This window comes from Lagopus muta, chromosome 16, assembly GCF_023343835.1.
Source record: "Lagopus muta isolate bLagMut1 chromosome 16, bLagMut1 primary, whole genome shotgun sequence".
Lineage (NCBI taxonomy): Eukaryota > Metazoa > Chordata > Aves > Galliformes > Phasianidae > Lagopus > Lagopus muta.
In genome coordinates this window covers 4,789,777-4,812,198 of record NC_064448.1, presented here as the reverse complement: position 1 = coordinate 4,812,198, position 22,422 = coordinate 4,789,777, and the positions used below count along the sequence as shown (strand labels likewise).

Sequence of the window (22,422 nt, the reverse complement as noted above, 5' to 3'; positions counted from 1 at the left end):
GCACATGGGGCTTGGGGCTCACCTTGATGCACGTGCCGTGCAGGCTGGCGGCTCCCTCGCAGCTGCTGATCTTCTCCCCACAGGTCCACCTCTGGTTCAGCAGCTCACCCCGAAACTCATTTTCTGGGGAGAGGAAGAAGAATATGGGGTCAGGAAGATGCAAAAATGGGGGTACCCAAGTTACAGCTCCCCAAGGTACAGCAGGGAAACACAATGGGAAGCACATACTTTACAAGCAGACTCTTGGCACCTTCCCTTCCTCAAACACATCCAAAGGGTAGGTGCCAGTCCTGCAGCACACAGATGGCCCACAAATGGGAGGCTTCCCCTCCTGCTTGCAGTAACAAGATGGAAAGCATTTGCCCCAGGACTGCGAGTCCCCAACATCACAGCTCACCTGGGGAAACAAGGGTCACTTTGGGTGCCATCACCCTCAGCCTTTCCCTTCAATCTGTAATTGCAGCTCCCCGTAGCATTGAGCAGTGAATAATGTGCTGCCTGCTCTCCAAACCCCACTCCATTCATCTTCTGCCAGCAAAGTAAAGGAGAAGAGTGCACCCCCAGCAGTAGTCACACATTGCAGACTGCAGAAGAGTCCAGGGCAGCTTAGGGCTCTGTGTCTGCTGCCTTAACAGGCTCCCGTGCTTCCCCAGTGTTTCTATTATTTGGGTGATCCCAAAGCAAAAGCAGGGAGAAGACCAACATGCAGTGAATGAAATCTGAAAAAAGTTTCCAGCAAAGGATCAGTATCACAGATAAGTTATTGTGTGTGTAAGACACCCCCTGAGCAGCTTCATAGAGTCACAGAATGGTTTGGGTTGGATGGGACCTTAAAGATCATCCAGCTCCAACGCTCTGCCACAGACAGGGTTGCTAACCACAAAATCAGGCTGCCCAGGATCCCTTCCAACCTGCCCTTGAGCACATCCAGGGATGGGGCATCCACATCTTCAGAGCTGCCCTTCCACCAAGAAGTTTGTAGGAGAACACACGACAAACACTGAGGAAAACACCCAACCCCATGTGGGTCTGTTTTTTTTTTTATCTACAGGACACTGAGGAACCACCATATCCCACAGTGCTTTTTAGGATGAACGTGCTGGAGGACTGGGATAACTCAATCCCACAGTGACATCCAGCAGAAGGTAGCACCCGAGAGAGATGACAGTAAAAGTCACCTTTCTGCATTAACTGTAAAACCCTTCTGAAGCCAGAAGAGAAGTTGAGAGGACTTTTCTAGGTTTCATGGGAGAAACACCAGTGTTGGAAACCCTGCTCCAAACCCTGTCTGAAGCACTGGGCCTCCACAGAGGGCACAGGGCTTGGAAGCAAAACGCAAGAGCTGCTGAAAGAACTGTTCTGCTTTGGAGAAGCTCTGAGGAAAGGAAGCAGGGAGGCACAGATGGCCAGGCAGAAGATGACAAATGAAGGAAGTCATGGGAAAGAAGCAAGGAAAGGACAGAGGGAAGGAGAACAGCGGAGGAAAGAAAAAAAAAAAAAGTATATTTCAGTAAGAAAAAGAAAGGTTTCTATAACACATACATGGAACATTACAGCCTGTCTGCTTATCTGAAGGGAGACATTTCCATAAGTTGTAGGCTAAGAATGAGCCAGACTGATGGCACGCTGGCTCCCAGCCTGCTCAGCATCTCCAGCCTCACTCCTGTTCCTCATCCCAGCCCGGCTCAGGTGGCTGCAGCAGCTCCATCACACACGAATCAGATTTCCCCTGCTCTGTGCTGCTTACATGCATCTGGTCTCCAGAGGGGATCAGCTTGCACGCACTGTGCCCTTTCCCCTCGCCTCCAGACGTGGATTCAGCAGAAACACAGCTCTCTTACACGAAGGATGCTTCTGTTAACCCCTGCCTGGACCACCCAGAGTGAGATACAGGACATCACCTTCAGAACTCTATTTTGCCCGTGGCAAGCAGATCCCTGAGGGATCCACACATTCTGCAGTCCCCTCCTGGGAGTTGGGACAGCCAATGTTCCCAGCAAGGAGCACTTGCATCCAGTTCCCCTTGAGAAACAGCCCTAGGCGCTCTGCTGTCTGACAGATCCCTGCCTAATGTTCACACCCAGCCTTCCCCTGCTCTCTCCATCCTCCGTCCAGGACTGGCTGTCTTACTGGCTCTCTCATTAAAAAGGTCATTTTCCCCACAAATGTTTACAATAGTCCACTCCAAGGCATCACCACGTCCTCTTCTGAAACAGGTTCTTTCTCAGTCCTCGAGCCTGTTCATCCCCTCCTCTCCTTCAGAGACTGCCACGGGGGAAGGTCAGTTGTGAACCAAAGCATCATGACTTGGGCAAAAATCTGCAAAACCTTTGGGTCAGGGCCATCAACTCCAAATGAGAGTTGGATACTTTGAAGGGAGAACACGTGCAGTTCAGCATTGATCAGAGTTGAGTGTATTTAACTTCCCGAGGAGAGCAAGTGTTGATGTGCCACAAAAACAACAAAGCCCCACGAAGAAGAGCAGAAAGGCCCCTCAAAAATAAACCCATACGAAACTCTGGAGTGCAGAAGAGGAACAGAAGATGAGGTGTGGGAGGAGGCTGCAGGGTGGCCCCATCCCCAGCACTGTGGGCAGCACACCTGCCCCCAGGGCTGTGCCAAGGACACGGCTGCTGCAGCAGAGCAATGGGATGAGAGACTGGGTACTGGGGAACAGATGGGGAAAGGGCTTCACTGCCTCGTATCTGCATCGCTGCATATTTAAACTGAAAGGCCAGAAGAAAAACATATCAGTCTTCGTTTGCTCCCCCAAGTGCAAGAAAAGAGAAATGAAGAGAGTAGGATTTTTTTCTTTATCTTCATTCAAGCATATTTTTCATGAGAGAAGTGAACCCTAAGTTGACAAGGCAGCAGCACACTGCATCTTTCATTGGGGTGCTCAGCACCCTGCCAGCTGATGTGGGCTCACAGCTCAGGGCCAACACAGCAGCAGCCCCTTTTGAACCCCTTCTTTCACATGAACTGAAAATATAAATTAAAAAAAAAACACCAAAAACCAAGCCTCAAATCAAATTTTTCATCATCTCTGAGCTGTGAAAGTCACCAGTGGGTGCCTCTAACATCCCCAGCACCCTGCACTGTTTGCAGTGCATCACTCCTACCCACCGCGCTCTGCACACAGAGCTGTACTGAAGTTGCAGTTCACACGTGCTGCTGCTTCTGAAGGGAATGCGTGGTCTCAGCCAGATGCTGAGAAATATTGGCTCTCTCACCAGGTTTACAAAGAAATAAGGGAGTTTTGTATTTAATCACAGGGCACTTGAAAGTCTCTGCAGGTTCCTCTGCAGCTGCAGCGAGGAACAGCGATGGCATGGGGTGAAATAACACCCGCATCCCTCTGTGGAGGCAGCTGAACACACGCTTCTGCTTTTGCTGCCATTGCACACATCGACAGCACAGCATACAGGCAAGGAGCTCTCAGCAGCACCAAGCAGCCTGGTTTTCTCATGAAAACCCTTGAGTTCTTAATTGCCCTTCCCAATATTTCTAAGAAGTCTTGAATGCCCTGCCGCAGCATGGAAATACCATCCGCCCAATGCAATTGTCACTGTTACTGTAGCACAGCTATGTTCAGTGCTTCAAATTTAGCCTCCTAAACATGCTTTTAATTTAAGACTTAGTACCGGGTGTTAATTGTATACTGCATAGTAAATGACTGATCATTAAAACATATTAATTGAGGTTTAACAGCTGTATAATAGATACTACATCTCACGCTTATCAGCAAATATGATTTAATAATCAATTAGAGGAACGTATGGATGGGAGGTGAAGCAGGGCCAGGCAGATTGCAGACTGATCTCTTGTTTGCTGGTTGACCTCAAGATGCTTTTCCTTAGCAGGTTGGGAAGGGAGCTTGGCAATTGCCAAACGGATGTTGAGCTTGGGCATTGTCACCTGGGGAAATCTCCTGGACAAACCCAAAGAGTTCATTACTCGTGAACGTGTGAAGCATTGGACATCTTACAGACTCCTGCTGCTTCCATCCCCCAGCTCCATCACCACATTGGCCCAACACCTCTCACTCTCACAGCACAACACTCACCATCCCTTGTCACCATGTCTCAGCCACACAGGGCTGGGCAATGCCTCACTGCACGCTATGCAGAGACCCAACCCCTCACTGAGCACCTGAGGTTGCCATCCCACTCAGAATTGACTTAGCATGCTGTGCTACTAAACCACATCTACAGTGCAAAGAAAGCAAACAAGACTAAGTCTCTCCTCATTAAGAGCAATATTCATGCTCCAGTGTGCATAGTCAGTTCATAAAGCTTTTTGTTCATCTTTTTTTCCCCCCCACTTTCTTTTTCTCTCAACAAGAAGTACAACGTACAGTGCTGCCAAAGACATAGATGGTGCTTTTCACCTTCAATCCTTGTATCCCTTGCATACTCCTCAAAAGAGGAAGAAATGCTGCACACCCCCACTAACACTGCTATTCATGCATTGCTCCTTAAACGTGTTGCTCAAAAAGAATAAAAAGAGCGAATGTTCTTCAGCATCCCACCTTCCCCAAACTCCTTGGCTCCTTCCTTGACTTGTTCCTTCCTCGCAGTGGGTGCTGGCATCCCCTCCTCTGCCATGCTCACCCACAACAGGATTGCTCCTTCTAGCACCTTCCTCTCCTCCTTTCATGCAGAGGGAGCCCTGCACAGGCACACTCATGCACTCGTGCCCAACGTGTGTGCAAACAGGCGTGTAACACATCAAGCATGCAGAGAGCACCTCAGAGAAGCATAGCACAGGATGCTGCTTTCTTCTTGCACATTTTCCTCGTTATTTTGTTCTCATTTGGCTTTCCCAGTACTTTCCCTATTCAATAAAAGCCAAATGCAAACCGCGTCCGTTAATCGCCCAAACAGCCGCTCACTGCTGAGAAAATAATATAGATGTAACTTCCAGCATCACACACTTTCTTTTCCATTTATATGCAAATGCCGACCTTTCACCCAAGCTGTCTCAAAGAAGTATTTCCTTAAAAATGCAAATAGCATGTTGCAAGCACTTACTCTAGCTGAGTCTTTCTCATATTATTATTATTATTTCTTTTAACCTCACCAGTGCTGCAAAAAACAACTGCTAAACTGCACCCCGGTAATAATTACTTTTCATACCAAATCGAAAGCCTCCTTGGAGCCAACGTGTCGAAACACCAGCAGGAGAATTCATGGCAGATGGATGTGTAGAGATGGTTTTGGATTGCCGTGTCTTTGGCCAAGGGGGAAGGAAGCAGCTCCAAGCTGAGCTCTGAGAGCCTCTCATCCACCTCCCAAGGGTGAAAGCAGGCAGCCAATAAGCATAGGTGCATGGCAAACAGACTGAGTTGGGTGCAGAGCCAATTTGGGTGTTCAATACCTCGGGTTCAAGCCACTCCATCATCAGTTGGGTTATCAAGAGAAGTGGACAAGCAAGCCTGAGCATCATATCTGCTGGAGGGGATACTGGCAGCATGTTAGGGGAAGCCAAATGCTTGAAGTAAAGGTAACGAAAGGGGTTATCCACATACGGAAGTATCAAGTGAAGAACAGCTAGCGACAGACTTCCTGCAACAGGTCACATCATCATGCCTTTTTTGGAATAGCAAATATATATCTCATATTAGGGAAAGCGCTGAAGGAACTAGTGAGCTCTGAACCAATCTCTTCTTCACCGCCTCTCTGCCAGACTGAGGTGCCAAAGACTTTCTAGTACATTGAGTTCCAAGCTTCCAGACACCCCAGCGAGCTTGTCACCAGGCGGACTTAACCTGCCCTTCTAACTTTACCCTTCAACCTCAACATTTCTAAACAAAACCAAAATGAACAGAACAAAACTCTGCTACTGTCCAAACGTGACTCATTACTGACAGCACAGAGGTGTCTGGGGGAGCCTCCTGCCCCACAGCACAGGGCTGTGTTTGCTGCATAGGCATTTCAGCACCAGGTCAGGTACCAGAGGGAAAAGCCGCCTCGAGGAGCCAAGGAAGATGCTGGCAGTGCCTCTGACGCACAGTTCGATGACTAAGTGGGCTACTTCCCAGCTGCCAGCTTGTCTTTATGATATTAAGCCTTTCCTCTCCGCTGTCATATCAGAAGTGAAAACTTGACACGTAAGCGTGTGTCACACGGAGCCCAACAAGACAGCAGCAATAAGGCAGGAGTGGAGGTGAGCTCATTGTACTCACAGCTCCCTGGAGGAGCAGCATCCCTGCTCACAGCCCCCCCAGAAAGCTCAGCCCACAGCCATCCCCACACTGCCCACCTCGCACCAGCAGCATCTTATCAACCTGAGAGCCTCTGCTGCTGGAACACCGCGGCCTGCCAGGATGATCACTTACTTCAGATTAAGCAAAATCATCAAATATGTAAAGTTTATAGCCCTGCTGGCATTGCTCTTAGCGCTCCTACAGACCCTGTGTAATTGAAATTAAATAGAGGCAGAGTGATACCTCGCTGTCCTTCCTATAGGAGTCAGCGCTTCAGTGCTTGGCGGTGCACATAAAGCAGGGAGAATGGCACACCTTGGGACGGGACAGGGCAGCAGTGGGTGCTCTCCAAGCATCTCAGCTGAGCCCACTCACAACTGCCCCAGGAAAACCACCCTGGGAGGGACATGCAGAGCTACTGCCCGACCCCAGCCACAGCCAGAGGTCAGCCCAGCCCTTGGCGACTTCCCACCTCCCCCAGTCCTTCCCCTCACAGCCCAGAGGCAGAACCTGATGGTGCCACTGGAGGAAGCCAGAAGCTTCCTGGGCACGCACAAGAGGAGATGACAAGTCTGCTTTGCTGAGATGCTGCAGGCAAAGTTAACTGTTTTGACTGTCCTTTTGTTGTTCAAAGCAACAGCATGGCTCCCAGGCACCTTTATTTCTTCTTTAAACCAGAGCATCTCCCTCCAAAGGCCATTAATCCTCTCCTGTCACTCATGTTCTTGGAGAGAGAGCATTTCTCTGGGCAAATGCAGCTATTTGCTCGCTGACTAATTACATAAAAAATATTGAGGGCAACAAAGAAACATTTAACTCCACTTGATGGAAGCTTGCTTAGTGCAAAGCTTTAAGCTTTGGAGGAGAAAGTTGTGCATCAGCAGTAGAAGCTGGAGCTCACAGCCATGGCACAGGTAGAAACTTTCCATCCTCTTAGCTGGAGTCGGGCTAACTTTGCCCAAGAACATCTCCCACACAAGGCTTTGAGTTCACTCACAAATATTTTTTTGCATTTATCAGGCAATGCAATTAACAGGATGTGGTCAGTGGACACAGTGGGGTGGGCTGGGGTTGGATTTGGGGATCTTAAAGGTCTTTTCCAACCTCACGATTCCATGATTCCACCTGACACAGCCAGCAGGCGCCAGACTTTCATTTCCTCCCATCACACTGCCTTGACCACACAGCCCACACCATCTTCACCACTACTTAGCTCAGCTAAGCACATTTCTCTTTCTTCCAAACCCCAGCATTTCTGCTGCTCTTTTGCAAGTTCTCGGTGCATTCACGCGTTTCCCACAGCATGCAAAACACAGACAGGTAACAGCGCACCGAGAGGAACTGCATAAAGCAAACCCCTTGGCACAGCTTTCCTGAAGCTGTATTTTCAGACATCTGTTCACAACAGCCCTGGCCCTAAAGAAACATCAGCCCTGAGCACTCCTTTGGAACCATGCTCCAGCATGCCAGGCCTGGATTCGTATTGAATTCCTCCTGCTGGGGAGGTACCTCGGCACTCTGTGTGCAGGTGATTTGGTGCTCGTCACAAAACTTAACCAGCTACGTTCAGGGATCCCAGGGACAAGCACAAAGCAGAGTTGCTCAGCACCAAATTGTCAGTTTTGAGGGTTCACTTAAGGAAAAAAAAAGGGAAAAAAGAAATTCAGAAGTATTCAGAGCATCACCTACAGAGTTTGCTGGCAACACTTTGTTTTTAAACGCTACGTGCACGAAAGCTCCCCCAGAGACATCTCTCGTACCTTATAATAACAGTCACCAGGGGATCCTCCTAATGCGGGGTTTGAATTCATTCCTGTTCAATACACCTCAGCCCTCTGCTCTCAGAGCACAATCAGCTAACAGCACTGGTGAGGCTGAGGCTCACAGAGATGATGGCAGCGCTCCGTTTTGCTCTCCGTGTTGAGCAGAAAGGTCAGAGTGTGACCTCAAGGAGGGAACACCTCAAAACCATCCCGACTTGCAGATGCTGTCCCACACAAAGCCACGTGTTCTGCCAAATGGCTTCAAGCAAAGGAACGAGAGAGAAGAAACCCGAATCTCTGCTGCAGTTTATATTTAATTAGAGCAAAGGCAGCTTATGCAGCAGTTTCGGAAACGTATTGTCTTACAGCATATTGGATATTTGTATCTTAACAGCTCAACATCGATTTCTTTTATGTGAAGGAAGAGAGGGAAGAGAACTGCATGCCCTAAGTTGTGTTAGCTCCAAAGAGACTCCTGTACCACTTGCACTAATGTTTAGAGTAATCAAAGGCGTGAACTCATGTATTATGTATGGGAACGAGAGTTTTCAGTCTTCTGCAAAAAGGAATCTCCAACGTTTGGTATTTTGTTCACATGCTGGCACCATATGGCTCTCCCCTGCTGATATTCTTTCACACCAGAACTTTATGTTCAGATGCTTTAGTTAATATTTTACCCAGCAAGCATAAACAAGATGCAAAGATTGCAGTCGACAGCAACCTTCTCTTGCACTGCATCCCTGTGCTAACGGTGAAGGGCTCTTTCAGCAAGTCATTTACTGAACACGTCTGGCATTTTTCCCCCTCCTTAGGGGTCCAAGCTGGGCCATTTACTTTAACTGCATTAGCATCAAGCAAAACAAGCAGCAAACCCAAGGAGGACGTTCTCACTCCTTTCTTCCTACTCAGGCTTCCTGCTGGCCCAAGGCAGCATTGGATGCCCGCAGTGCTGCACACAAGTGCTGTACAAACATGACCCGTAAGGCTGCAGCTCTGTTTGCCATTCCTAACTGGATTTTGCCTCAGGACAGCAGTTGTCCCTTCTCCATCAACCATCAAACCACACAGCACGTCCAAGCTGACCTCCTCCATCAACCACACCAGCACACCCGAGCTAAAAGCCTTCACCAAGCCTTGCTTTTCCTCCACCCCAAGTTGGGCACAGCACCACTTCAGAAAGCTTCAGCTTAGACATTTGGCTCAAAACACTGCATTTAGATTTCCTCCACCTCCCCCCAATATTCTTATTATTCTTTAATATTCTTAAAACAAACAGGACCTAACAGATGTCTTCCAGCCTGCACTCTTATTAATGAGAATATTGTAAGAATGGAAATCAGGTCACAAATGTTTAATACTTCGTTTAAAAAGTCTTCAGCTTCTTTAAAGAGTTCCGCTAATCCCAACATGACAGATGTACAAGGCAGTTTTGCTTGGGGCAGATTAAAGTTCTCGCTCTGATTTGCTCTTTCATTTGGTCTGATTAAAATAACATCGCATTTTTCATGTGCTGACTTCAAAATAAGAAATTCAAAAAAAAAAAAAAAAAGAAAAAGAAGGAATAAGAAAAAGAATAGAGTGACCAGTAAAGGCCAGATCACAACAATAAACTGCTTCTGTTGTGAAGATGAACAAAAAAAAGCAAGACAAAAGGAACAGAGGGACAGACAGCCCATACCCAGGTTAGTGTCAGAGCTCTGCAATGGAGATAAAAGAGGGATCTCTCCAAACTATGCGTTGGTGGGTGGGTTTTTTTTTTTTCCCATTTGAAAGTGTTTATTAATCTATTCTCTCTGAAGAAAAAGTTCAATGAAAGACAGATCAAAAGTATTTTAAATCAGGTGAAAATTGTATTAAAAAAAAAAAAAAAGGAGCCAAAATGAAAAGCAGATACTGCTGAGTGTGTCACTGCACTGTTCTGTGCTCAGAGCTGCTGGTAACAGCCTGGCTGTTGATCCAGACCTTCTTGGCTCAGAACCCTTCTCTGCCCCATCATCTCCACTGCAAAACCACAGCAATCCCTCTGGCTGGACCACCAGCCTCCACATTACAGCTGTGTTGTGCACACAGACTTTTTCCTTCAAACTCCAGCCTCGTTTTACCCTCAAAAAATCCCACAAAGTGTTTCAAGTTCCCAAAGAGTTGCCCAATTTGCTCCAAGGTGCCCTCCTCACAGTGCCCACTTTGCAGGGCAGGACAGCCTCCCTCAGCACAACGCCTTGTGTTGGAGCAGCTCTGAGATGCTCAGGGATCCTACAGCACACGTGTGGAAAGCACAGCAGCTCTGCATGCAGGGCACCCTTGATTTTGTCTCAGTGTCCCAGCCCTGTCCCAAAGGGCCAAACCACCACTGGGAGCAGCTCCTTTCTCCTTAGCAAAAATAGTAGAGAAGAGTAAGGCGGGGGGATGGAGGAATAGATTTCCCCCCCATTTCTGAAGGACAGCCCTGCTCTCTTGCATTACTCGTGACCCATCTAAAACTTCATATGAATTCATTTCGCCAGCAGCCAGGTGTACTGGGGCATCTCATCTACCCCAAAGCTTTTCACTGCTCTTACTTGTCACCATGCCTTCACAGCACCGACTCCTAAGCACTTGCTGCTGGATCGGGTTTCTATTTTGCAACAGTAAACAGCCTCAGGAGCCATACAGAATGATTTAGGATAGGAGGTTTCACACAAGACAGCTGTCTGCAATGCCAACCAGCATGCACCAGCGGACTGTGCAGCACGTACTGGGGAGACCAGTGCCCAGAAACCAGCAAAATGTGGGAGAAAGGAAGAAAATGAGGAAGAGTGAAGCTTCCTGACAGCAACTTCCACCCTATCAGAACTCCAGAAATACCCAGGAACTGAGAGGATGAGTGGGAGCAAATCCCTGCCAGGCTCTTTCAAAGCACAGCTGTAGGGCTGCTTCCTCAAAAAATAGGTAAATCTGAGGTCTGGGGCTGCCTTGCCACTCTCCTGGGTGTCTGTATTCCCATGTGAGCAGCCATGGGTAGTATCAGCACAGCAACTAACTCAAAATGGGAAGGAGAGCAGCACACAGTGGGGTACTGGGGTATTCCTATAACTGTGCAGCAGGGATCTTCCACACTCAGCTCTCAGGTACGAGGAGGAAAAGGCAACAGCTACAAAGTGACAAGAGATGTCCCTTGTCATTAAGGAAAGAGCTCTAACAGCTAAGCCATACAGTTTACAGCTCTAAAAATAAGTCCCTGCTCTTCACCAATAACCACGTGCGCGCGCACACACACAAACACACACACGCACACACACACAAAGCAAAGGGGAAGACCAGCTCTTGCTTTCCACTTTGCCATCAAACTCTGGCATCTGCCTTCCCAGAGGCTAAGTGATGTTCCCCCTCTTCCTCCCCTTCCCACAGCTTCTGGGAAGCCCGGCCCCAGCACAGCAATTTCCCCCACATGCTCAGGCCCTTACTGTAAAGCTGCCGCTTCCCCTTCATCGCTCTGCTCTTGGGGGGGTGGGGAGGGGGCAGAGGGTCCCTCCCCAAACTCCCAAGCAGGGCAGATGCAAGCACCTCTCACAAAACTAGCACCCTCAGGGTGCAAGAGGAGAGTATCTGCTAGAAAGGGAGATAAGGACCTCTCTGCATCACAGTGACGGGCTTTTGGGCTCAGGAGCATCAACACACCTGCCCCCTTCTCCCCTCCTCCCCCTTTCAAATCTCAACGGAGAAGATGTGGGAGTTAAGAGAAGAAACGTGTTTACGTTCCTGAGCTCTAAAGCTTGTTTAGGGTGCGTTGCTGACTTAGGGTGTGCTATTCTAACACACAAAGAAAAAAAAAAAAGAAAAGAAAAAAAGAAAGAAGAGGAGCACGCCTCATCCCCAGCAAGAAGCCAACTTCGGAGGCAGCACCCCTAAGCTAAATTACGGAGCGGGGGAAGGGGGAGGAACTTTAGCAATGTCTGCTAAAATGGCAGCTGCTCTGACGCCGATCTACGTCTTGCATTCAGCCCTGCCCTCATCATCTGACTACCAGGAACCGGGGCCGGCCCGCTCTCGGCACCGCCTCCCCCCCTCCCTAAACCCCCCTTCGCGCTGTTCCCGAACCCCAGAAGCGGAGCCCATGTCCGCAATTCGCCACTTGGGCTCGTTGCAGAAGTCTCGACTCAGCTGCATTAATGCCATCCTAATGACTTCCCCGGCCGCCCCCTCCGGGCTGGAAGGCACCTGGGCTCGTTGTGCCCCCCTCTCCTCCCCTCCTTCCCCAGCCCGGGGCGATTAACCAGCACAGGAAACAAAAGTCGGTGGAGGTGGCCCTGGCTCCGTGGGACGCTTTGGGGATGAGGGTGGCAAAGCGTGCGCGGCTCCGCAGCCCCCTCCCACGCCATTCAGCCATAGGGACAAGGGAGAGGTGTCCCCGTCTCCAGCACAGAGATAAGGAGCCAAAGAGTAGCGGGCACCCCTAATCCCAACGCCACACTTCGCATTGACACTGAGCACTGCCTGATCTTTCCCTCCCGAAACAGGACTAGGGGCAGAGCCAGGCTGCGAGGACCTTGCAGGAGCTCACATTTAAGGATGCAGCACTTCTGCCTTTCCCACACTGCGATACACCCTCTCTCCTCCCCCTGAGGGCTGCCGTGCACCGGCAGCAGCGGGGAGGACTCTCGGGGCTGAGCCGGTACCGAGCACACACACAGCACGCCCCCGACGGGACCCCCGCACAAGCGGCCGCCTCCCCCTACCCCCCATCCAGGAGCACGGTGCCCCCGACCGGAGCCGGACCCACAGCACCCAGACCCCCACCTCTGCCGAGACACGAAGAACAACTCCCACATACTGTCAGGAAAGGAATAAACCCAACTTCGGGGGAGTTTTCCTACTCTTTTTCAGCACTGTGCGGTGAGGATCCCACAGATCGCTAAACCGCTTTAATCATAATTAATAATGAGTTCTCCTCGGCCTTTTCGCAGCAGAAGAAGGCGGGGAAGGACAGGGAGAGGGCAAACAGCTTTGAGAGAGCGGGGAGCTGAAGGGAACAAGTTGTGCGGTGGGAGCCCTCGGGCCGCAGCAGGCGCTGCTCTGTGCCTTGCAACACGCGCCTGCTCCAATCTGCGCCGCTCGGGAACAATAAACAGGATCATACAAAGAAGTGGAAAGGCGGCATCTTTGCTTCTGGTTTCTATGACAGCATCAGAGACAAACCAACTATAAACTCTAATTCCTGGATTCCTCCCCCCCTCCCCCCCCCGCAACCCCCTTTTGTCTGCCATTAATTAAAGTGGCCATATGGAAAAGGCTGATAATAACAGCAGATGAGCCAACGAGAAAGAGAAGGAAAGAAAAAAAGAAATAACTAAAAGTAATGTTGGAGCAATTGGATTTAGCCTGGGCTTTTTGCACTTGTTTTTAGCGGCTGCTCGGAGCGAGGGGGCTCAACAATAGCTGCAGGAGAGCAGAGCAATGGGGGCCACTTACAGCTGCCCCGCACTGCTGGGCAGGTCGCAGTTCCCCAAGGTCTGGGGAGCAAAGGGCAGGCAACCAACCCAACCTGTCCCAGCAACCCGACTCTGGGGGGGATCTGCGTGCTCCAGGCCTCCTGCCCGGGGGGGGGGGTGATCCCTACAAGCTGCTCCTTTTGCATGGGGAAGTCGCCTCCGGGGGGTACTGAGCACCGCTGGGGGACGCCTCCCCGGGGAGGGTCGGCTCTGCCCGCTGGCAAACTGCGTCCTGAACTCAACCAAACTCGCCGGGGTTGATTGCAGCGGCAGCGCTTCCTCAGGCACCAACCCTTTCCCTTCTCCCTCCAAGCAAATTACCCTCGAAACAACTAAAAAAAGGAACGAACAAACAAAGAAAAACCAACCCCACAACTTTGCTGAAATTGATAAAGAGATTAGCCAAGCAAAGCCTCTTCCAAGACAGCTAAAAATAAGAACCCGCAGATTTCTGCCGTGGTCAACATACAGCGAGAAATCCACAAACATGGCACACTTCCCTTGTTCCTCGCTGCTATAAATAGAGAAGTCTCAAGTAGTCAATATCGGGGGAGAGGAAAAGGAGGGGATGTAATAAGAAAAAGAAAGTCTGCTCGCGGCAAGAGCGAGCGCAGGGCAGGAGCCTCGAGCGTGCAAGCGCAACCCCCACAGCACACACACATATATACACATACACACACACACTCACGCACCCCTCGGTACCGGCGGCGAGCAGCGCGCTGCCTCCCCGGAGCGGGGTTGGAGGAGGCCGGCAGGGGGTCGGGGAGCCCCTCGGGGCAACGCGGAGCCGCGATCAGCACCTCAGAGAGCTCCGCGGAGCGCGGCGGCTGAGCGAGCCCCGTCCCGGCGCCCGGAGCGTCTTCTGCTAACACCGAGCGCGCTGCCCTCCGGATAAACATCCGCCGAGCTGTCGGTCTGTAAACCCGGCAAGCATCCTCTTATCCTCTTCCAGAAATATTCAGAAAGTTTCCCGGCTGAAGGCGATGTTATGCCCTTTTTTTTTGTTTGTTTTTTATATATATATCTCCTCCTTCCTCGTCTTATTCAACCTCTTTTCAGTCAGAAGCAGAACATGTCCACTAGCATCTCGCAGCCGGCGAGAGAGCGAACGAGCAAAGATGGACCTAGGAGCATGATGATCATCATAAAATCCCCTCGGTTCTCCAGTGCAGTTTTCAAAACAACAACCCAGCCTTCGTGCTCTAAACGCCTGCGTCTGTTTACATCAACTGTGTTCTCCAAAAGCCTTTCCTCTCTCCTTCATTCCAAGGGAGGAAAAAAAAAAAAAAAGGAAAAAAAAAAAAAAAGAAAGAAAAAAAAGAAGAGGAAAAGAAAAGAAAAAAAGCCAGCATTATCTGCCTTTGTCAGCGAAAGAACATAATATTGACTTACCTTTCCCCACAGCTATTGTCTGCCCCTTTGCAAAATGACATCACGGAAACCAATCATGAAATTTGCATGGGGGAGGTTGTGGGGGGGAGAGTTCTTGGAGGGCAGCCCACTTCCCTACACCAGTAACACGCGTGTAAGACGGGTTGTTGGTTTCAATTAAATATCTGATACTCCTTAGTGTGTGAACTCTTAAGCCTGCTAAAGGCAATGTCTCATTTACTTAATGACCGCTCTCATTAATGGAAATGGCACAGAGGGGGCTTGCTGCGCCTTCCCTTTGTAAATACGCTACCCATGAACCCTTGGGGTTGCAATATATCTGTTTACTCTCTGAGGTGAAATAAATTTACAGTATAGCATCAAAAAGAGAGAGAGAGAGATGGAGCTGCTGACTTGAGCGCACGGAGAGTTGGGGCTCCCCTCGCCTCACCAGCCCCTCTCCACTCACGCTCCCCTCCCCGAGACCCAGCAGAAGGTGAGTGATTTTGCCTGAACTGATTCATAATTAATATGCACGAGGCTCGGGGCTCCTTTGATGGCAGCAACACAAAAGGACGGCGAGCGCGACAAGCGCCGTGCCATTCCCCCCCCCCCCCGCCCCCCCGCGCATCCTGACGCATGGTACGGCCCAATAATTCCTAATAGCAGCAAGCAGCGAGTGACAGATGCCCTGGGTTAGCACAGCTCCAGCGAAAGTACTTTACAATATTTATTGGTGGTTAGGAAGATGACCTATCACCATAAAGAACAGACTGGGAAATTTATCGCCTCTATGAACCTGGAAGTATTGCTTATTAGCTGATATACATATTCAAAAGCAAGCGCTTAAAAGGTATATAAATATATATATTTTTTTCTTCTCCTCTTAAATAAATACATAAATGATACAACGTACTCCCAGCAGACATCACCTCGCCCCAGGAAGGACAGATCACATCTCAAGCGGAGTTACGCTTTGGACTTTGTGACAGGAAGAAGAATGGCACACACACACACAAAAAAAACTCTCAAAAGCAAACGGCGACTAGAACAGTTCAGGAATTGTTTCCAAGTGAGAAAAGTGTGCGTTTTTCCACGAGCCATTTTCCTTCACAAACACCTCTCTTTGGTGGGGACCTGGACGCCAGCAGCACCAGACATCCCCCTTCCCTCCCCCCACCCCACCGCCACCTCAAGCCGAAAGGCATCAGCACGCTACAGGGAGCATTAGTGCTGTGATCACAACTTTTCAGAAATAGAGGGAGAAACAGAGGCACGCTGCACCCGCCTGAGGTGTGGGAAGTAGGAGGCTCGCCTTCCTGCCCAGCGCTTTTTCCCTGTCCCCCCCCTTCCCCACCCCCCCAGTACCACCGAGATGATTAAGACTTGACTGTCAACTTAATGAAGATTTTCGAAAACATGAGGGAGCTCACAAATGGACGGAAACCCCAGGAGCCTACAGAGAGATGAGACAGAGCAGAGGCAGAGCCTGGCGGGGGGGAGCAGCGTGCTGCTGAGGGCCGGTCCTGCCCTCCCTGCAGGCAGCCTGAGCCCCGACACTGGGCAGAGCTGCATCTCCTGGCCCCACACCTTACAGACTCTACCAGATTCCTACCTGGCACTGAGGACTTAAAGGATCACCAGACGCAGCACCGTCCCACCCACAGAGTGGGGTGAGGATACTGACTGAATTGCCCATTTTGGGAGTTTTGTTGAGAAGAGGGTGACAAAAACATTGGCGATTTTATACTGTAGAGGATGCTTTGGAAATTCTTATGATGCCCATTTCCATGACTTGCAAGCCTGGTTTGCTCCTAAAACCATAAATATAAAGGAGTTATTCGTCAGAGAGTACTCCTAAAAAGCTGTTTTCTATCTACTTTGGGCACACCACGAAGACAGAGATATTTTACATCCTAAACCTTTGGCATTCAGAAATTCTATTAAACTCTTATCTGCAGGCAGCAGGCCTGGTGCTACACTGCATCTCCATTGTTCTGCACCCATGATAGAATCAAAGGGAGGGACGGGAGGGCTCAGCTCCTCTCCCCACAGTGCTGTCTGGTGCTCTCCACTACTATTTCATTTAGAGATGCAATTCTAAAACTTGAGAAACAAAAGCATAATAAATCGGTTGGTAGGTGAAGGGGGAGGGGGGGGGTGAGTTTTCTTCTATGTGTTTCCACATAAATCTGTACACACCACACACGCATACAAATGAACATACGTGCAAACATACCTGTGTATTAATACATAGACACTTTATTACTGCTAGTGTTGCGTTTATTGACAGGATATACACAAGAGTCCTAAGGTAGATCAAGCTATCAGATTTGGTACCATTTTACTAAGTTCTGGGTTACTAGAGGGTGTTTGGAAACAAAAGAGGAGCCAAACTTGCCAGACTTCACCTCCCCCTCCTCTCAAAACCTACCCAAGCAGCGCAATCAGCCACCACCACCAAACAAAAAACCACTCAGCTCCCAAGATCCTCAAAAATCACCCAACACCTCGGAATCAAGCCTGCCAGCATCCTTCCACCGGAGGGAAGGCGAGGTGTCCGGAAGGCTGCAATCGGGCCGAGCCGCACCGGGCGTCGGATCAGCACCACGGCTACGGACAGCTCCGGCGCCCCCGCCCCGCCCGCCCTTCCCGGCCCTCGGAGCCGCCCCGACTCAGCGCGCCTCTCCCGGCCCTCCGGAGTCACTTCGCAGCCGTCGGAAGGCAGCAGATAATTACTGTGCTTTCCTCGGCCGCCTCATCCCTGAAGGGAGCCGTGCAGCAGGAAGGTATAAAATGAAATATTCAAATATTTTCGCCTCCAGAGCGTTGTTTGAGACAAGCGCGCTGAGAAACCGACTGCACGTAGCCTGCAGAAATGAACGCCAAAAGGGTTTTTGGCTTTCTTTTTTTTTTTTTTTTCTTTTAAAGTGGATTCCCCTCGCTGCTGTCCACACAGCATTTTTTTTATTATTATTATTATTGTTCTCCCATGCTCGTGTATTCAGATCGAGCATTTCAACTTTCAGATTATTTAAAATCAAACTGCAACTGCTTGCGTAAGTGCGCAAATAAAAACACTGCACTGCATTTTGCTCGCTTCGTTGAGACTGTTTCAAAGTAATTTAGATCTCAAACTTCATGCATTTGTAATTGGCACCAACTTCTCCGGTTACCAGCTGGGGGTGGAAGATTTTTTCCTTGTTTCTTTCTGAAAGCTTCTATGCAGATGGGCTGGCTGCCTTAATGCCTCAGACTACAATTAGTGCTGTTGTATGCCGAATAGAAATGGCCAGCATTAATATTGTATATGGAACAGCTGAAGGGTTGCGAAGAAACCTGCCCACTACAGGCCCCTGGCAGATGGAACAACACGCACAGGCACAAAAAAAAAGAAAAAAAACTTTTAATAACCCTTTGCTCGCTCTCGGGAGCGCCCCTTCTCCCCGGTTTGGTCGGCTCCTTCCCAAAGAGGCGATGCCTTTGTTTGACCCTCATCTAGAGCCTTTTACTTCCCTAACGAGCAACAATCGGAGCAATCACCGCCGTTTGTGGAGAGCACCTGCGTTATCCCAGAACTTTCCCTTTGTGCCTCGGTTAATGCGGGCGCTGAAACGCAACCAACCAACTTCATATTTGGTAACACCCCACCCTCATCCCTTCACTGCAGAGCATAAAACAAACAAACAAACCGGAAAGCCAACAACAACAGCAACCAAACATCTGAACAGAAGTGGCAGACAACAGGATTTTTTCCCCTCATCCTCCCACCCCTTCCCTCCTCATCCTTTGTAATTAGCCGAAATACGCGGTAGCGGGACAAAGCCCCGGGGCCGCACACGAACCCACGCACCCGCAGCCCTTCGGGGTTGAGCCCGACGCAAAACGAACGGGGAAGGAGCCCAAGGCTTCGTCAGCTAAACTCAAGGACAGGAAAGCCGCGCTCTGAAACAGGCTTTCCGCTGTGCCATCGGAGGGGGGGAGAGAAAGCCCCCCTAGAACAAGGGCAGCAGGGTAGTTTTTGAGGCCGCCACCCTCCCAGCTCACCGAACCCCTTTGCCGAGGCGTGGCTTGGGCAGAACGAGGCTGTTCGAGTGTTTCGGAGGGGAAACAGGAGAAACCCAGAACCCCCCCCCCCAGGCTCACTCCTCCCAACCCTCCCCCCGCCCTGCATCCACCGGCGGACGGTTACGAACCGAGGAAAGTCCCGCAGAGCTTCATCGTTGCCGTGGAGCGATGTCTGACTTCGCCGGGAAAGCGAGAAAGGGAAGCGGCGGGGTCCGAATTTACTCCATCCCTGAGAAAAGTTGCCGTCCGGAGCAAAAACTTATCCGTGCCGGCGGCCAATGGGACCTCGCCGCAAAATCACTGCAGCGCACTCGGCGGCCAATCCGCGGGGCGGGCGCCGCGGGGCCCCGTACAATGGATCTGCCTCTCCCCCCTCGTCCCCCCTACCCCCCCATCCCCGCCCACCCCTCCCGGCTGTGCAAAGGGTAAAGGGGGAGAAGCTGGGGAAGGGGAGCCGTTCGTTGTTTGTGCTTTTAATTAGGAGAAGGCGATGTGATGATATGCGTAATAACTCAGCGAGGGGGTGCAATCGCCTGCACCCCTTCAGGCCGTTCCCAAAGGATCCCATCCAGTTCTCTATGTTTATGACATAGAGATCCCAAGAGATCTCATCTGTGTTTGGAAAGTGAAATCTCCTCCAGGTCACCCTGAAGGTGAGCAGATTGACCATGACCACAGCCACGTCCCAGGCAGTTGAACCTCTTGTATGCCTGAGTCTGTATGGGAGTGCATGAGTCCCATGATGGCTACACACAGCTTTCTGGATGCTTTGGTCAAAGCTGGGGGGGGGAGGGGAGGGAGGATGGAATCGCTTCTGGGAGAGATCCGAAATGGAAAAGGACACCCCTCTGCCTCCAAGGACAGATGGCAACATCGGACTGAACTGATCCCAGCTGGAGAAAGTTGGCTACAGGCCAGCCAGGAACATTTACTGACATCCCTGATGGAAAAAAGAACAAAAAACAAAAAACAAAACGAACACCCATATAGTTATCCAATAATAATAATATAATAAAAGGAAAATTAACCAGGATTGTGATCACAATGGATGACAGCACTGAACTTTGTTACTCTGCTGCCTCAGAGGGCAAAGTGCCTTCTGTAGGTGGAGTGGCCTGCTGCACTCTGCTCATCACCCTCAATAAAAACATGGGCAGCTCCTTCTGAGGGCCAGCCCTGGCGTGCTAAGAGGAGAAAGTGCCATTTCTGAAAGTGGGAGAGGGGAGGGATTGCCTGGCAAAAAGCCTGATTATCAGGAAGAAAACTCAGCACTCTGACATGTGTGGGTAAATAAGTGCATTTGCAGGGAGAGGGCAAGCCCACCCAAGCCTCAGCTCGAGTAATTTGGGGAAGGGAAAGAGGCAAAGCCTGCGCTTGGAGAGACAGGTGGCACCAGTAATAAGGAGCCCTGGACAAAGCTGATATTAGCTGAAGGAGTGTTGAATGCAATCTATCTCAGCGGGGCATGCCTGTATATTCGGGTAATTTTTTATTTTATAAACATAAGAGGGGGTGCAGCTGGAATAAAGGTCAGCAAAGAATGTAGAACAAGAGGCTAATTCGCTCTTTGGTACGAAATCCTGGGCTGAACAATTTGTTGAATGCATCTAACTCCTTAATTCAGATTTCTTTGAAGGCAAAGAGCTGGAAGGGGGAGCGGGGTGGGATGGCTTTGTTGGGTTGGGCAGAGGGGGGTGAATATCTAAATGCACCTTTTCTCCTGCACATCCATCACGGTCTTTTGCTAGAGAAGGCTAAGAAATTAATAATAGTATTAATCATTAACATAATCACTGTATTGAATTGAAGGTCAGGAGTTTCATTCAAATGTAAACTGTAACTGTTGAATATGCAGACTTCTTTGATATTCTTGCTCTTAGAAGAGCTGGAAAAAGCCATCGTCAGCTCAGCCAGAGCGCTCACCCAGGTTGGATACGGCCTGGGAAAGGAGCTGATGGTTCCCCAGTACAGGTGCACCCGAGCTGCACAGATCTCCCAGAAGAAGGCGGTGCCAGAAAGCCTGTTTGGGGACTGACACCTCTTCTGTCTTTGTATTAGCAGCTCTGTCTTTGTGCAGAATATTCTGTGCTTTTTTGTTTCTTCTATCCCCACCTTGGAAGATGAGAGGTGACATTGCGGAGAGCTCCGCGCTTGGAAAATGACTTTCAGAATTACATTCTGGCAATTTGAAACTTTCACTCTCTCATCTTCAGCCTCTTGGGGCTTTAATGGGAGACTGCAAAGTGCCTCTTCCTCCTCCCCTCTCTTCTTTTCCTTCCTTGTTCTCCTGCAGCTGCAGCGGTCGGGATTCAGCAAGATCACTTAACTCCATTGCTTCCTGCATGCAGGAGATCTCAAATTAAGGTGTGCTGGGAGAAGCCTGTTGAGATGAAATAGCCCTTACCCAGCTCCAGCAAGCAGGGAAATGAAACCAATTCACAGTGAATCCAGAATAGCCCACCTTCCCCATGCATTAGCTGGGGGAAAAGGCAGAGATTCAGAGGACAGAAAAGCACAGCAGCATTAGTTCATCCCTGAGCTGGAAGATGCTCTCTTCTGTCTAGTAGAGGAACCCTACAATATTATACACAGGTCTTGTGACTGTAGCTGCCTTTTTGACTCCCTTTTGGTGTTGTTTTAGTTGTTTTGGTTGTTGGTTGTTTGTTTTTTTCCAGACACTTCATCCTCATCCTTATCTTCCCCCAAACTCCATCTGCTGCCTCCTTTCTGCTTCCCCTTCCCAGCGAGGCAGGTCTGGCCCCAGCTCCCTCCATCCCCTGGCCTCTGAGCCATCACCAAGCAATGGGAGCTCAGCCATTTGCCTCTGGGCTTGCCAGCGTTGTTGCTCCTCAATAGGAGGAGAATTAAACACTGGAGATAAAGAGTACAAATGGGAATAGGGAGAAATCACAGAAACTCTACCAATGCCTGAATGTTTCCCTGCTGTGCGTCCAGGGAAGCCATGTGTCTCCCATGGAAAAAGACCAAAAGAAATTCTGTCCTTTTGTGGTCTGATTCCTGCTGATGCACTGCCAGACTGGGGGGGTGGGGGATTCAATTGCTCGGTGCATGTAGTTTTGCATCTGAAAAAAAATAAAAATAAAAATTGCCAATTCACCCCATCCCCGTATTACCAACAGCCTGCGCTGCACACCTCCATCACTGGGCACTGTTCCCCTAGTCCACAAAACCCCCAAAGATGGGGACTGCTCCAGTTGTTTGGTGACTGTTTCCTTCTGCCTGCAGTCACTGCCTCCACCGCCTCACTGATGGCTGTGGTATGCAGATATTGTCAAGCTCAACTTGATAGCTACTGTCAAAACTGCCAGAGTGTGGTGACAATAAACGTTTTAGCTGGCTAACAATTTGCTGCAAAAAGGGTTGACCCTGAAATCAAGTTCTGCCGTAATGAACACTTTGTCTCCAAATATTTGCATTTTTGCTGACAAGGTTCACTCTTTCCAGGAGATTTCCTGCGCCCTGAGCAATCTGCCTGTGGATGAGATGGTGGGTGGGTGGGTGAGCCAGTTTGTAACCCAGCTGC

The 22,422-nt window shown here is 49.9% G+C and overlaps 1 protein-coding gene across 7 annotated transcripts in view; it reads right to left on the bottom strand.

Moving 5' to 3' along the window:
• Nucleotides 1-19,115, bottom strand: part of MYT1 (myelin transcription factor 1) — a 56,986-nt gene extending 37,871 nt beyond the window's left edge. For 5 of the 7 annotated variants that reach the window (XM_048963348.1, XM_048963350.1, XM_048963352.1 and 2 more), the window contains exons 1-2: nt 19,007-19,115; nt 23-123 (exon numbers count right to left, since the gene is read on the bottom strand). In XM_048963348.1, the coding sequence (XP_048819305.1) occupies nt 23-123; nt 19,007-19,031 (126 nt within the window). In that variant the 5' untranslated portion in view covers nt 19,032-19,115. Of the gene's footprint in view, nt 1-22; nt 124-14,239; nt 14,698-14,831; nt 15,053-19,006 lie in introns of those variants that run through there. The other 2 variants (XM_048963353.1, XM_048963354.1) reach the window with 2 other exon arrangements.
• Between the last annotated feature and the right edge of the window lie 3,307 nt (nt 19,116-22,422).